Here is a 16,079-nt window from a genome sequence, read left to right on the forward strand (position 1 = left end):
AGTTGGAGTTGTCTTGGCGCTGGGAGCCGCCTTGTCGCCCAGAGCGGCGCACTAAGACAAAGGCAAGAGCCGTCATAAATAAATCTGTAATCCACAAGGCCGCTAGTACCATAACACGCTGGGCCATCGTCCACAACTGAAAATCCGGATTTTAAAGTGTAACTAACTTTCGTTTGCTTTTCTTATAATATGTTGTTAAACTGAATGCTTCTATATTTAATCACTTATTATGTTATGGTTTTTTAATGCAATATTTGTACTTATTCTTAAGTCAAGACTTTAGGGCAATTTTCAAAAATATCTTTATTCTGCATTACTTAACATGAAAACCTAGTTTTACAGTAGCTTGTAGTTGGAGCCAACTGTCCTTATGGTGTATAACATACTCCCACTAAATACTTAATTGTGCTTGAGAAAATCACCCCCCCCCCCCCCGACATTAGTTAAGAATGGAGAAATAGAAGAATGTCGACTAAAATTCCAAAATGTTTCAAACCTAAATTAAATTGTAATGCTAGTCTATACGTTTAACAAGTTTCAAAGTATTCTTTATTCAAACTTAATTGGGTTGCGAACAATCCAGAATTGTGGGTATAAATTAATAGTATATAACATTTTCAAGTTAATATCTTTATTTTAAATTTAGTTTTAAACTTGCCTTAATGTGTAATTTGTCAGAATACGTAGTGACGATTTTCCGTCGGTGAATGCAAATAAGAAAGTCTGAAAATCAGAAGAAAGTACATCAACAGTTATTTTCTTAACCATCTTTTCACATTTCGTAAATTAGAAAGTAAAACAAAAATATAAATAAATAATAAATAAAATACTTAAAAAAACTTTTTAAAAAAAACACGTTTTTCTTGTGGACTAAAAAGTAGAAAATAAATTTTCATACATTTGATGACAAAAAACCTGGGTACGTTCACCATCAAAGTTCCCGACCCATCTGCCCGACCCACGTTTTTTGTCATCAAATGTATGAAAATTTATTTCCAATTTTTTAGTCCACAAGAAAAACGTGGTTTTTTAAAAAGTTTTTTTTAAGTATTTTATTTTCTCCTTTTTAGTCCGTTGCTACACATGAAAAACGTGGTTTTTAAAAAAGTTTTTTATATAGTTTATTTTCTACTTTATCTAATGACTTCATAAAGTATGACTTGACTAAGTGTTTATAAATACACGGACTAAAAATCTTGAGCGACCAGGATTCGAACCTGGGTTGTCGCGGCCACAACGCGAAGTACTAACCACTATACGATCACGGCCAGCGCGCTCACATCGATTGGGGCCGAAGTAACTGTGTCAATAGGCCTCCAGTCTTGTCGGTATCTTTAGAAATCATGTCCTCAATTTTATGGTCCTTGGGGCGTAATTAAATTAAGCTAATTACGGTCTCTAATTGCTAGTTTTTATGATTGCATCTGAAATTGTTAGGCGAAAGTAGCCTACATGCCAAATTTCAGATCTCTAGAGCAATCAGAAGTGGGCTAATTTTCGATGTCAATTTTAACAACAAACATCCAAACAAACAAACAAACGCGAAGCTGAGTTAAGAAAAACGTGTTAAAAACAAAATATTGCCTGTCTATTTCTTCAATTTCAAACTAACCATAAAAATCAATCTTTAAAAGTTTGAAAACAAGCTTGTATATGGTTATGTACTAAAAGGATGAAATGAAGTCAGAGTTTCTTCCAGGCATCTCTTCGGGGGGGGGGGGGGGGGGGCAAAGCCCCCCGAAAATTTTTTACCGCCCCCCCCCCCCCCGAACGGAATGAAATTTATATCATTTATATAGAAAATGTATACTTTTAACAGTGTCCCCCCCCCCCCTGAAGAAAGTTAACCCCCCCCCCCCCCCCCCCCGAAAATTTCAAGTGCCCCCTCGGAGAAAAAAGTCTGGAAGAAACACTGAATGAAGTAGGTTTGATTTTTAAATATACAATATTGTACCACAATTTATATAACTAAAATGGAAGATGTTGGTCGCTTACTAAATGTTATTAAAGCTATTCAATACAGAATATAGCGATACTCGGCATTTTAAAAAAAAATTAAGATTAGAATTAACCTACCTAGGAGAACTATCCAGAAAGACAAAAGAAAATACAGCTCCAAGATTTTTTGCATTAGGTGATTCATTCTGTCAGAAACAAAAAACATTAATAAATGGTGAATAATTATTTTTCAGCCACGAAACGTTGATTGCACCCTGTATTTTGGTGAATAAAGTATTCATCATGTACACACACACACACACACACACATAATATACTAGGCATACTGCCTAGGCTTTCTTAGGTTTAAAAGAAATATTAGAGAATTTGAATGATTAATTAATTGGTGATTGGCAGTTAAGTAATTTTTTTAAGATAGAATGTTTGCAAATGTATTACTCGAGAGATAATTAGAACTTCAGTGACTTCCTTGATAGCATAACTTAAAGATTATATAACATTTACTTTTAAAGCTAATTTCTATAATTTAATTAGGATTTATACTTAAATTTATAAAGCAAGTCTTACTTAAAGTTAAACGAATAATATACTTCGACACTTTTGTTTTTGTTGAAATTAGTGTAAAATTATTTTTTTTTAAATTTCTTAACAAAGTTACCACCAGACATCTTGACAAATCTAACGGCCCTAACGAACTCAGAAAATATAAGGGCGGCAGGCGGTAATTCCGTTTTTTTTTTTAAAATATATACCTCATATTTGGATAATTTCACTAGCGGTAATTTGTTAGCCCTCATCCAGGGCTAAACCGAAAAGTCTCGAGTTCGAACCCTCGGGCAGATGAGGCTCGTTAGCTGGGGACAGCCACTCTTCTAGGAGAGACAACTCCAAAATTAAACAACTGCTGCCTTGTAGTTTGTTCTTGGTTGGACAAAGGCTATGGAAGCAAATCCAAAAAAAAAGCAGGCTGAAATCGGAGTCAATGGCCTCAATGGCGCATAACCAGTTGACACGTAACGCTTAATTGTGTTGGAGGCGTGGTCGAGTCGGCAAAAAGCTCATGGTTGATAAATTCGAACAAAGTCTAGAGTTCAAACCCACTGGCAGATAAATCTCGATCCCCTTTAACACTAATAATTAAGAACGAAGAAGAAGAAGAAGATCCAGGGCTTAGGGTCTAACCGACAGTGTTTCCATACAGCCTAGCCATCTATAGATATAATATTAATAAAGGCGACACCACATTCGACGAAAATATCTTGTAACCCGAGCAATATGTCTGTAAAAAATATTAATAAATTATTCCGTCTAATTAAAACACTTCCTCTATACCCTATACACAAGAAGAAAAAACGTATCCACTTATCCCTGAATTCTATTTTATTACATACTTTTGTACTTTCTCGTATATACGAAGTATAGAGAAAGTCTTGTAATCTTGCCAAAAAAAATCGAGATTTTTTGGAAATCTCGACGTTTTACACGTCACTGATACGGCAAAACATAATTTTGCAATCTTGTCCGTATGTCTATGTGTGTGTGTGTCTGTCTGTGTGTCTGTGTGTCTGTAAACACGATAACTTGAGTACCATTACAGCTAGGTTGATGACATTTCATATATAAGTATTTTATCAAAATCGTAGATCCGTATTAACGATAGAGCGATTTCCGATAAACGGAAATGGTACCTTTTTACTTTGAATTTTTCAAAAGCCTATAACTTGAGTACTATTTCAGATAGATAAATAAAATTTCACATGTAAGCAAAAGATCTAATTCTCTACCTTCTATCAAATTTTGAGTAATTTTGAGTTGACCGGAAGTAGTAATTTACGCTATTTCCAATTTCTCAGAAAACGCTTGTAAATTTATAAACTACTAATAATATTGCGCACTATTATGCACATCTTTATTTGGCGTTCACTTGGTGCGCAATTCTTTTTTCTACGAGATTTTATTCTATTTTAAAAAGTTTAAGCATTTAAAATGGATTAAAATTTATGTCTATATCCCGAGTTCCCATCTCCTGTTGTTTTATATAAGAATATTCGAGAAAGTTTAGGGGAGATCACTTCCGGTTTATTTATCATAGTGAATGTATAGTATAGATCTATATCCTTCTATATCTAGATCTACATTTTGTTAGGCTTTTAAAACTGTTTTCAAAGATGTTTTACGCTTATCTGCGCTTGACAAAATGATCAAAGGCACATTTTCATCCGTTTCAACAATATAAATGATGTCCCATTTATTCCTTACATTTTAAGTATCAATAAAAAAATTAGCTGACGAATTAGTTCCAAAAAGTGTTTCAAAAATAGAAAACAATTCTCCTTAAATTTTTTATTAGTTTATCACTTCCTGAAATTAGAGAGTTTTCGCACGCTTTTGTAAATGCGTCTATTGTGGTGCAGTGAATAACTACGCGGGAATTCCCATAGAATAAATAGTCACTAGGATGTTTTAGGAAAAACGCAACAATATGAAAAAAAAATTCATAAAAAAACGTTTTAATAACAAGCTTTTATGTAATGATGCACTAAAAAGTAGAAAATAAATTATACACTACTATTTAAATTACTATAAAGAAAAGCGTGGGTCACTTTAGTACTTTAGTACCTATTGGATACCTTTACTAATATTTGAGAAGAGACCCACGCTTTTCTTTCTAGTTCCAATTAAGTCAAATTTAGTTTCAGATTGCATTGTCTTCATGTCTTGACCCACGTGCTAAATGTGAATCGTATCGGTCAAGTAGAACTGTCCGAATTTTCACTCCTGCGTTTCGATCTAGACTGACGACAGACAGAGGAAGTGAGTTAAATAAAAGCTTGTAAAAATAATCCGGGAGTGATCTCCCCTAAGCTTTCTCGAATATTCTTATATAACTTGGAATATAGACATGATTTTTAATTACTTAAACTTTTAAAAATAGAATAGAATCTTATAGAAAAAAGAATTGCGCACCAAGCGAATACAAAAAAAATGTGCATAATAGTGCGCAATATTATTAGTACTTTATAAATTTACATGCGTTTATTGAGAAATCGGAAATAGCGTAAATTAGTACTTCCGGTCAACGGAAATTACTCAAAATTTGACAGAAGGTAGAGAATTAGATCTTTTAATTAAATGTTAAATTTCATTCATCTATCCGAAATAGTACTCAAGTGGCACCTGAATTAAAACCTAACCCTAACCCATCCTCCGTCCTTCCATCTCTCCATCCGTCCTTCCATCTCTCCATCCATCTTTCCATCTCTCCATCCGTCCTTCCATCTCTCCATCCGTCCTTCCATCCGTCCTTCCATCTCTCCATCCGTCCATCCATCTCTCCACCCGTCCTTCCATCTCTCCATCCGTCCTTCCATCTCTCCATCCTCCGTCCTTCCATCTCTCCATCCGTCCTTCCATCTCTCCATCCATCTTTCCATCTCTCCATCCGTCCATCCATCTCTCCATCCGTCCATCCATCTCTCCATCCGTCCTTCAATCTCTCCATCCATCCTTCCATCTCTCCATCCATCCTTCCATCTCTCCATCCATCCTTCCATCTCTCCATCCGTCCTTCCATCTCTCCATCCGTCCTTCCATCTCTCCATCCATCTTTCCATCACTCCATCCGTCCTTCCATCTCTCCATCTGTCCTTCCATCCGTCCTTCCATCTCTTCATCCGCCCTTCTATCTATCCATCCATCCTTCCATCTTCTCTCCATGCATCTTTCCATCTCTCCATCCGTCCCTCCATCTCTCCATCCGTCCTTCCATCTCTCCATCCGTCCTTCTATCTCTCCATCCGTCCTTCCATCTCTCCATCCGTCCTTCCATCCGTCCTTCCATCTCTTCATCCGCCCTTCTATCTATCCATCCGTCCATCCATCTCTTCATCCATCTTTCCATCTCTCCATCCGTCCTTCCATCTCTCCATCCGTCCTTCTATTTCTCCATCCGTCCTTCCATCTCTCCATCCGTCCCTCCATCTCTCTGTCCGTCCATCCATCTCTCCATCCGTCCTTCTATCTCTCCATCCGTCCTTCCATCCGTCCATCCTTCTCTCCATCCGTCCTTCCATCTCTCCATCCGTCCATCTTTCTCTCCATCCATCCTTCTATCTCTCCATCCGTCCTTTCATCTCTCCATCCGTCCTTCCATCTCTCCATCCATCCTTCTATCTCTCCATCCGTCCATCCTTCTCTCCATCCATCCTTCTATCTCTCCATTCATCTATCCATCCGTCCTTCCATCTCCCCATCCATCCTTCCATCTCTCCATCCATCCTTCCATCTCTTCATTCATCTGTCAACCGTCGCCAAGCATATGTCCGTGGGACACCCCATGTATCTTGACATCTATTCTACTGTCCAACTATTGATAATCTACCTGGGCAGGTCTTACCACACGCTCTTCCGTCACGTGACCAGGTGACAGTTTAAACAGCACGAACGACAGCCAGGTGTAAAAAAACAGGTAACACAGGTAACTTTGCACCTTCCACTACGGCAGCGAAAAGCCAATTCTGAACAATATTTACCAAAAAGCAACAATTACCAAAAACATCAGGTTTTGTAAACGTAGTAATGATGAAAACTTGATAGTATCGAGACAACAGCTTTGCGAGTACTGAAAAAGATTGGGTCAGTTGTTTTGTTTGTATGTAAAGCCTATTTTAAGAAGATCCCATTATGGTATCAGGCCCCGTATAAATCCATTCGCTTGGAAGACAGTTTCTCAACGTTAGCTGTCTAAGGAAATATCCTCCTCAATAGCTACCATCTCTATCTTGTACAGGGGAAACAACTTTTAACCTGTACAGTGGCATGTAATCTAAAACAATGCATGCTGGAAAAAAAATAAACGAAACAAAATTGACATGTAAGGTAAGAGATATCCCTAATACAACCAAGGGAGGTTACTCACATTGTTTTAAAAACTCAAAAAAACTGTGTCCGTGACTAAACAATAGAGGTCCGTACAAAATCAGGAAGATGGAAACTCAAGGAAGGATTTAAAGTGCTAAAAATGTTTTTAACGAAAACATACTATTTTGTCAGGAGGGTACAAAGTTACCAAAGAGTTAAAATACGTTTCACACCAACAAGCTAAAGTAAAAAAAAAAAGCTATATAAGCCTGCTAGCAACGCCCCTCTTGTTGTTATTGTGTTCAAACGTTGGGATGGCTGCTGAAATTTTTTTCCTGTCTCTACTCTTAGGTGCGTGTCTGTTTTATTTTAAATATTTTAAAATTTTAAATCATCATTTTTTTAGTCGTTTTATCCTCCGTAATTGCTTGTTTGTATAATGTGCGGTTAGCTTTATTATCAATGTTTGCCAATCAGATATTTAAATCCTATCCTACACATTTTAGTTTACCATACACATTTTTAAATCCTTTTATTCATATTGAAATTAATTAAGAGCAAAGTTTATTTTTATTTTTTTTATTAATCTAGTCTTAGAGGCAATCTTGTACAGTCACTGGAAAAAAATTAATTAAATAAATAAATATGCATTTACTGAAACACAAATGATTATTACGAAAATGCAACTTCAGCAGTAAAAATTTCACTTTATTTCTACTCCCTTAAATTTCTTGCATCAGTTAACTAAGTAGGAAAAAAAGCATAATTAAATAATTGGTTTTTTTTTAACACAAAGAACATGAACTCTGGAATTTATTTAATAATTATATTTAAATTGGTTATCTCCGCTTGAATGGTGGGACCTGATCACTCGGTGACCGTGTTTGGTGCGCGTGAACTAGTCATGCTACGCGCATGCGCTGGCGTGTTTATTTTCATCTTGTCAAGGGAGGCAATATTTATTTAAGCTAATGGAAAAGTCAACTTTTCTTTTTTTTAATACAAAGTAGAGGTCAGCAACTTATGGCAAAAAACTGTCACATTAAAAAACATTTTGGTGAGAAATTCTGTTATTTTTTTTAAAAAAAAATCCCCCCCCCCCCTTTAAGTGCGCATAATTAAGGCCTATAATAATATGGGTTTATACTCAGATGTGAATACTTTCCTACAACGTCGGATTTCGTCTGAAACTCTCTATTACTACAAATATCTATATCTCCCTTTAGCGTCGTGGTCTGTAACCAGATTTTTATAATTACAAATGTTTATATTTCTCTATAACGTCGGCATTGGTCTAAATCACCTTATAACTACGAATGTCTCTATCTCCCTACAAGGTCAGTGCCTATGTCCAGCCCTAAATAACAACAAATGTTTAAATCCTCCCATAACGTCGGGATTGGTCACTCTATGACTACAAATATCCATATCTCCCTACAACATCGGAGCATATATCCAGTACTATAACTAATGTAGTGTACATCTCCTATAGCGTCGGACTTAGTCTCAATCCCATATAACAGGGGTCGGCAACCTGCGGCTCGCGAGTCGCATGCGGCTCTTTTGATGTCAAGATGCGGCTCTCCAGCTACATGCACAAATTGTAATGATTATTTTATATTATTTTTAAAAACTCATTAAAATATTATAAAGAAAAATAGCTTTAAACAGGATCAAAACACTCATCAGAGAACAATGAGAGTAGGTGAGGTAAAAAAAGCAATGGACAGGTTAGTGTGGTGGAACATAAGCCCTGTGAGAACCAAAGGACAGAAGTGACCAATACACAGTAATCAAACCGATACCCAAACGTTAGTCGGTGTTTGTCGTGTTGAGGCCTGCCTGGCTATGGGAGACACCTCCCGAGCCAGTGGTGTTCGCAAAGAAAGAAAAAGGTTATAGGCTTGTAAAGTGGATTGGGATAGTCATATAATTATATTATTTGATTACTAATTTTATCATAGCAGAGCTAACTAAAATACGTTAATGTTTTGCGCGAAATATTAGTATGTTTTTTAAGTATAAATATTATTTCATATTTAAAGCTATTTATTTCAAATATAAAAACAAGTTAACTAAAAAGTCTAGTGACATTTAAGCGCAATTTCCTTATGTTATCTAAAAATAGCTCTGTCGTAGCGTAAATCAAGAGCAGGGTTAGTAAAACCATTGGTTAGTTATTAAAACGTTTTTTATTAAAAAAAATTCCAGTATATTACATGTTTTATTTACAATAGAGTTACATGACTAAAAACCATTGCGCGCCTAGCTACCGAACGTGATGTCGCAGCCATTGTACGTGATGGCGCAGCTTTTGAACGTGATGACGCGTGTGGTGTGGTTGGATAAAAATGCCTACTAATTCGGTCCAAATTTTAATAAATTCAAAAAAAAATTTGTGACCGAACGAAAGGATATTTTTGAAAACTTTCTTCGGCAATATTGTTCTAAATTATGGCAGGAATCGATTGGTACATGTTTCAAGTCGCTAAGTGGTCTGGTTGCCGAGATATGGGCCAAAAACTGCATTTTTTTCGAGGTTTTTTGGCTTTTCCGGGATATTCATGAAAGAAACCCGGAATTTTTTTAGCCTATGTTCATCCCGGTAACTTGCTTAACATATTTGCTTTGGAACTAGTCCTCGATATTGCTTCGTTGAGGAGGAGATACGACTTAAAGTTGCGGACACACATCCATCCATCCATTCCCAGAAAAGACGAGTTAATAAACGCAATTCTCCAGAATGGAAATTGCGCTAAAAAATGTATGTATCTAATCCTAATTGAATGTCAAAATATTGAAACAAAAATGTTAGTGGCTCTTTACAAACAGGAAACTTATGTAAATTGTAGTTTTTGGCTCTTCCCGCTCAAAAGGTTGCCGACCCCTGCCCTATAACCACGAATGTTTACATCTCCCTACACCGTCGGACTGTCTCAATCCCCCTATAACCACGAATGTCTCTATCTCCCAACAGCGTCGGGCCAAGTGTCCAGCCAACTGACCCATGACTGTCAGTACGAGGAGGGCAGTGAGCCCAACACTGAAGACCAGTCATGCGAGACATTCTGGGAGTGCGGCGACTACGAGGGCACCCTGCGACGTTGCCCTAGCAACACACAGTTCGACTTTATCCGGACGGAGTGCCGGCCCAACCGGGAGATCTGGTGTCACTGGCAGTTCCAGAGGGCGCAGGAGAGGGGCTGGCAGCGGCAGGAGTTCAGACCCCAGGTAAGGATTGGTGACATGTGGGGGGGGGGGGGTGGCAGCGGCAGGAGTTCAGACCCCAGGTAAGGTTAGGTGAGGATATGTATGGGGAGGGGGGGTCAAGGTAAGAGCTCAGACCCCAGGTAAAGATTGGTGACATGTATGTGTGTGTGTGTGGTGAGGAGGGCGGTTGGCAGGAGTTCAGACCCCAGGTAAGGATAGGAGGTATGTGGCGGGGGAGGGGGGGGGCAAGGAGAGGTGCCATGGTGGATGGGGAGGCATAGTAAATAACTCAGTCCCCAGGTATTTGGGGGAGGGGGGCGAGAGTTCAGATAGGTGCTATGTTGGGGGGGGGGGGGGGTGGAGGTTGGCAACGTCAAGCGTTCAGACTCCAGGTAAGGATAGGTGACATTATTTGGGGGGGGGGGGTGCAAGGTAAGAATAGGTGGCATGATTGGGGTGGGGACAGAGTCTAGATGTCAGACCCCAGGTAAAGATAGGTAGCTGGAGAGGGACCGCATGTTAAAGAGTTAAGACGCTAGGTAAGTAAATGTGTCAGTTGAGAAGGATGAGTCTGAACTTGGGTCTTTGGTTTATGTGCGTCCCGTACCTTGGTCAAGGGCATAGACCCCCCATTTCGCTCATAGAGCCTCTTAGTATTTTTAGAATCAAACAGGCATTTTACTATTCTATTCTAGTCTAATCATAGAATGAAGTCCCTTTATTTTCAATGTTCAGGTATGGGTTTTTAGTTTTCAGAGTCAAATTTCATGGTATGATGAGTAGCTGTGGTTATATGCAGTGTTTTTTCCAGACTTTTTTCTCCGGGTGTGCACTTGAAATTTTCGGGGGGTGGACAACAATTATCGGGGGGGGGGGGGGAGGGCGGACACTGTCAGAAGTATATATTTTCTATATCAGTTCCATTTCGTTCGGGGGGGGATAGACTTTCTTCTGGAAGAAACTCTGGTTATATGTAACATACACTCGGAATGTTGTATGCTGTTTTATTGATAGCACAAGATCTCAGTAATTAAATCAGTCACGAATTCATTAAATGGGAGCCGGACGTTTTCCCGAAAGACACTTGCCCGAATGCCGTTTGCCCGAAGGCCGATTTCCCGAATGGACACTTGCCCGAATGCGACAAATGCCCGAATGGACACTTGCCCGAATGCGACAAACGCCCGAATGGACACTTGCCCGAATGCGACAAATGCCCGAATGGACACTTGCCCGAATGCGACAAATGCCCGAATGGACATTTGCCCGAATGGGACAAATGCCCGAATGGACACTTGCCCGAATGCGACAAATGCCCGAATGCCAGTTGCCCGAAGGCCGTTTGCCCGAAAAACGTTAATATTAGATAATAAATAATATATCCAAATAGACTCTTTAATCAATTTAAATTTTAAACTTTGATTATAAACACAATTCTAAGCATAAAACAAAGTTGTTTATATTTTTAAATTTAGCTTTTTTTTCAAAACTAAGAAAGTGCAGTAAGAGAAACTTTATTCTTTAATAAATATAGGGTGATGTTGGCGGCGGTGTTCTAACATTCTTTTGATGAATGTTTTGAACACCTTGTTTAGCCGACGTGTCGCGGTTGTTATATAGCGCTTATGACATGGTGTAGGCGGCGCGGCGTCTCGCAACATTGAACAGAGGCGCGTTTGTTTGATTTATCTTATTATGCTTAACTTGTGTGGTGATCATTTAACAAAAGAATGAGGCGAGGTCTAGGTGGCAAATTTAGAAACTAAACGTAGTCAAATATGTTTGATCTCCATTTAATGCACCTTGTTAAGACAATGTGTTGAAGCGATTACTTAATAAAGAAAGCAAAACTCATTTTAAAATCCGGAGATGAATGAACATTGTATTTTTGTCTAATTTCATATATGGAAGAGAAAGTATGCTTCTACACTTTTTAAATATCAAATACAAATTAATTTAAAATGTCTGCGTGGTAATATATAATATTATTTTTTTCACTTTCTTTTTGCGTAGATGTGTTTTGTTTACCAACATTTTAAATTAAAATTGATTACGAATGATTATTTAGTAATATATAATGTTAACATTTTTCGGGCAAACGGCCTTCGGGCAAGTGGCATTCGGGCATTTGTCGCATTCGGGCAAGTGTCCATTCGGGCTTTTGTCGCATTCGGGCAAGTGTCCATTCGGGAAATCGGCCTTCGGGCAAACGGCATTCGGGCAAGTGTCTTTCGGGAATTTGTCGTAGACCCCATTAAATATAGCCTAATTAGAACATACTTATTTAGATGTGAGATATTTTTGTCCAGAGAAATAACTTTAAATTAATATAATTAAAATAATAATTCAAGATTAATTAGTTGATCTTGACAATGCTAATGAGACGTAGTTATTTCAGATTCAGAGCAACATCCCCATCCACAAACACTGGCTGCAGGAACGTGTCAACCGAGAATTCCAGGACGCCATCACCTACACGGGGGAAAGACCGGTGTCCAGTTTTACTCACACGCACGACGGCAGCACGCACGTGCATTACCTGGACGCCAACGGCAACTTCATCGACACCACCGACCACTTCCACCGGCTCAGGAAACCCAGGGACACTGAGCACGTTCTGCTCGCCCAGAACCAGGGTCTGAACCTCAGTCCTGATTCTCTCATCCAGACTTTCATGGAGCTGCTCAACGACGACGACCCGTCCAACTTTCACGAACGTGAGTACAACAGTCGTAGCCGGAAGCTTGGCATAGACTATGACGTCATGAGCCTGAAACAGAAGGACGACCGGATGGGTGTGTCTCAAAGTAAGAATCGGGCGGAGAACGACGGGAAAGATGAAGAGGAGACAGAGGAAGAAGATTCCAGAAAGTTCGGGCACAGGTGCCGTGTCAAGCGGGGTCGGGAGATGAACGCCAGGGATCCGCTGTGTAGGAGGTTCTGGGAGTGTGAGCACAACATGGGCGTGGAGGTGAGTCATGTTTAAATAGAAGGAGGTGAAGGTCATTCGTGTCCGATACCATGAGATATTCCCACGAGCCCCATGTTTGTGTGTCTGACAGATGGAGTGTGACAATAGATTCCCACGAGTCCCGTATTTTTCTGACAGATGGAGTGTGACGAGGGCTACCTTTTCGACGTGTCGGCCCAAGAGTGTCTCCCCCAGGCCCGGGTCAACTGCCTACGTCAGCACCACAGAGTCAAGGTCACGGAGCCAAAGTCTAGCAGCGAGAAGAAAGACCAGGGTCTGACCGTTGTTCATCATTTCTACCACGGCGGGGCTAAGCCTGGCCCGGGTAGGTCGTGTTAAGGTTAAGATTAGAAGAAAGACCAGGGTCTGACCGTTGTTCATCATTTCTACCACGGTGGGGCTAAGCCTGGCCCGGGTAGGTTAAGGTTAAGATTAGAAGAAAGACCAGGGTCTGACCGTTGTTCATCATTTCTACCACGGTGGGGCTAAGCCTGGCCCGGGTAGGTTAAGGTTAAGATTAGAAGAAAGACCAGGGTCTGACCGTTGTTCATCATTTCTACCACGGTGGGGCTAAGCCTGGCCCGGGTAGGTTAAGGTTAAGATTAGAAGAAAGACCAGGGTCTGACCGTTGTTCATCATTTCTACCACGGTGGGGCTAAGCCTGGCCCGGGTAGGTCGTGTTAAAGTTAAGATTAGAAGAAAGACCAGGGTCTGACCGTTGTTCATCATTTCTACCACGGTGGGGCTAAGCCTGGCCCGGGTAGGTCGTGTTAAAGTTAAGATTAGAAGAAAGACCAGGGTCTGACCGTTGTTCATCATTTCTACCACGGTGGGGCTAAGCCTGGCCCGGGTAGGTTAAGGTTAAGATTAGAAGAAAGACCAGGGTCTGACCGTTGTTCATCATTTCTACCACGGTGGGGCTAAGCCTGGCCCGGGTAGGTCGTGTTAAAGTTAAGATTAGAAGAAAGACCAGGGTCTGACCGTTGTTCATCATTTCTACCACGGTGGGGCTAAGCCTGGCCCGGGTAGGTCGTGTTAAGGTTAAGATTAGAAGAAAGACCAGGGTCTGACCGTTGTTCATCATTTCTACCACGGTGGGGCTAGGCCTGGCCCGGGTATGTCGTGTTAAGATTAAGATTAGCAATTTAACGAGAGTGGAACTAATCTTAGTTAAATTAGATTACTTTAGCTAACTCGAATTAGAGTTTGGAATATCAAAGACATGAAATGCTTAGCGGCAGATGTTGTAGGTTTACATACCAATACATGTGTTATATTAAAATTTTCTACATAAATGCAATGATCCCTAATTTGAATCTCGACAGAATTCGTTAGAAATAATGCACTGATCATGTTAAATGGCGTTTTAAGCCTGCCTTGACTATGGTCGAGCAGATGTCAGACTCGAATTTTTTTTTTTATTTAACAGAAAGCAATAAACAGAAAACGATATATAATTATAGAAAATGAGGATAGATATTACTAGATTTGAAGCACAGTGGTAGAAAGTTATCCCTAAAGGCTAGACATTGTAAACTCTAAACATGTTTATTTTGTGTAACATTGGGTGTTATTTTGATTAAAAAGGGAAAAAATTACGGTAGTGTTCAGGTATGTTATAGTTTTGAAATCTATTTTTAGACGTCCAGCCCGGCGCTATCTTTGATGTCAACGGCGTCCTGTTACGTAAACCTGGTCCTCACGAGATGGTCAACTTAGAGGACATCATCATGTCCTCACGACGTCCTGGTAGCATACACAGCCAGGACATGGTCCTATCACCAGCCTCAGCCCAGACGAGATTCGATCCCGCCAAATCCCTTAGCTCCACGCACAATGCTCTACATCAGGGGAAAACCACTGACACCATTCGACAGGGGAAAACCACTGACACCATTCGAAAACGGTCGCTGGCTACCAAACCAACAGCAACAAAGACACCGGACGTTATCCCTAAACCGAGCATTGGGAACTCCACAATTACTCCAGAATCAAGCCAGAGAACTGATGGATTCTTCACGATCACAACACAAGGGGGCGTAATTCCATTGAACACTGAGCAAAACCAGAACCCATCTCTTGGGGAACTTCTACAGCCTGGACGTGACCTGAATAACCAGTGAAGTCTCTCTATAACAACCTACTGTCGGATACAAATCTTGTATTGAAATGACTTATTCTAAGAAATAGACTTTGAAATAACTTGCGCTTGTATTAGAGATTGTAGACGTGTGCGAATTTCAGAGAGCTGTTATACAGGAAGTTATGATTTATATTCGATGATTTCTCCAATCTCATTATCATGTTAATTTTTATAATAATGAAGTGTATATAAAACGTAAGTTTAAATGTAGAAAAACTGTTTATTTGTATAGAAAACGTAGGTTTAAATGTATAAAAAACTTTTTATTTGTATAGAAAACCCCAGACTCTATGTTTCAATGTATTTCGAGATTGTTAGCTTATTCGTGTATCTAAATGTATTTAACACGTTATAAACCAATGTTGTATGATGATGTCAACCATACAGTTGGTAATACTATATCACATTAAAAATTAACTCAATTAATTCTACAAGGTATTGATGTTTCGCAGGGTGTAGAGTCGCCTTTTAGTATGTTATTCTTATTAATAGAAGAAGAGAGTGTTTAAACTCAATATTTTAATCACAAAGTTGTCATTAACCGCTGAGTTATTTGTTAAAATGAAAGTTATCGAAATATTGTTCTACGTTAATAAAATATGAAGATGTATGGCTTTGTTATTTTGTTTTGATGTAAATTCGTTCTTTCCTGATTGGAATAATATGCATGAGCGTCTACATTTTGCACAATGATATGTTCATTATCTTCTTTCTTCTTTATGTGAAATAACTGAACTGTGAAGTGTACCCACATCCGTGTTTTTATCTTTTATCTGATCACCATGGGCGGTCTTTGTTAACTAGCGACCCTTGTATAGATGTACTTCAGATGTACTCCAAATTGTTTTGATCTCCGCTGGTTTGAAGTCTCGTACATATATATATATATATATATATATATATATATATATATATATATATATATATATATATATA

At 39.2% G+C, this 16,079-nt stretch overlaps 1 protein-coding gene and 1 long non-coding RNA gene across 2 annotated transcripts; one reads left to right on the plus strand and one right to left on the minus strand.

Moving 5' to 3' along the window:
* Nucleotides 1-658: 658 nt before the first annotated feature.
* LOC131931740 (uncharacterized) lies at nt 659-4,304 on the minus strand. Its single transcript, XR_009384331.1, has 3 exons — nt 4,219-4,304; nt 2,077-2,144; nt 659-723 (listed from the first exon to the last, which is right to left on the minus strand). It is a non-coding gene; the product is annotated as an uncharacterized LOC131931740 (long non-coding RNA).
* A 2,769-nt stretch (nt 4,305-7,073) lies between these two features.
* LOC131931746 (uncharacterized) lies at nt 7,074-15,123 on the plus strand. Its single transcript, XM_059288589.1, has 5 exons — nt 7,074-7,170; nt 9,797-10,050; nt 12,428-13,000; nt 13,139-13,325; nt 14,642-15,123. The coding sequence occupies exons 1-5, from the start codon at nt 7,134-7,136 to the stop codon at nt 15,121-15,123; spliced, it is 1,533 nt and encodes a 510-aa protein (XP_059144572.1). The 5' UTR covers nt 7,074-7,133.
* Nucleotides 15,124-16,079: the final 956 nt, after the last annotated feature.

The sequence above is a fragment of the Physella acuta genome, unplaced genomic scaffold (genome assembly GCF_028476545.2).
Source record: "Physella acuta isolate Inbredline_101_S28 unplaced genomic scaffold, ASM2847654v3 ptg002023l, whole genome shotgun sequence".
Classification (NCBI taxonomy): Eukaryota; Metazoa; Mollusca; class Gastropoda; family Physidae; genus Physella; species Physella acuta.

Bases quoted from the DNA above. Each gene is read 5' to 3' on its own strand.
- LOC131931746 (XM_059288589.1), top strand. From the start codon at position 7,134: ATGGCTGCTGAAATTTTTTTCCTGTCTCTACTCTTAG. The intron at 7,171-9,796 runs GTGCGTGTCTGT...ATCTCCCAACAG, and splicing joins TTTCCTGTCTCTACTCTTAG to CGTCGGGCCAAGTGTCCAGC. The intron at 13,326-14,641 runs GTAGGTCGTGTT...ATCTATTTTTAG, and splicing joins CGGGGCTAAGCCTGGCCCGG to ACGTCCAGCCCGGCGCTATC.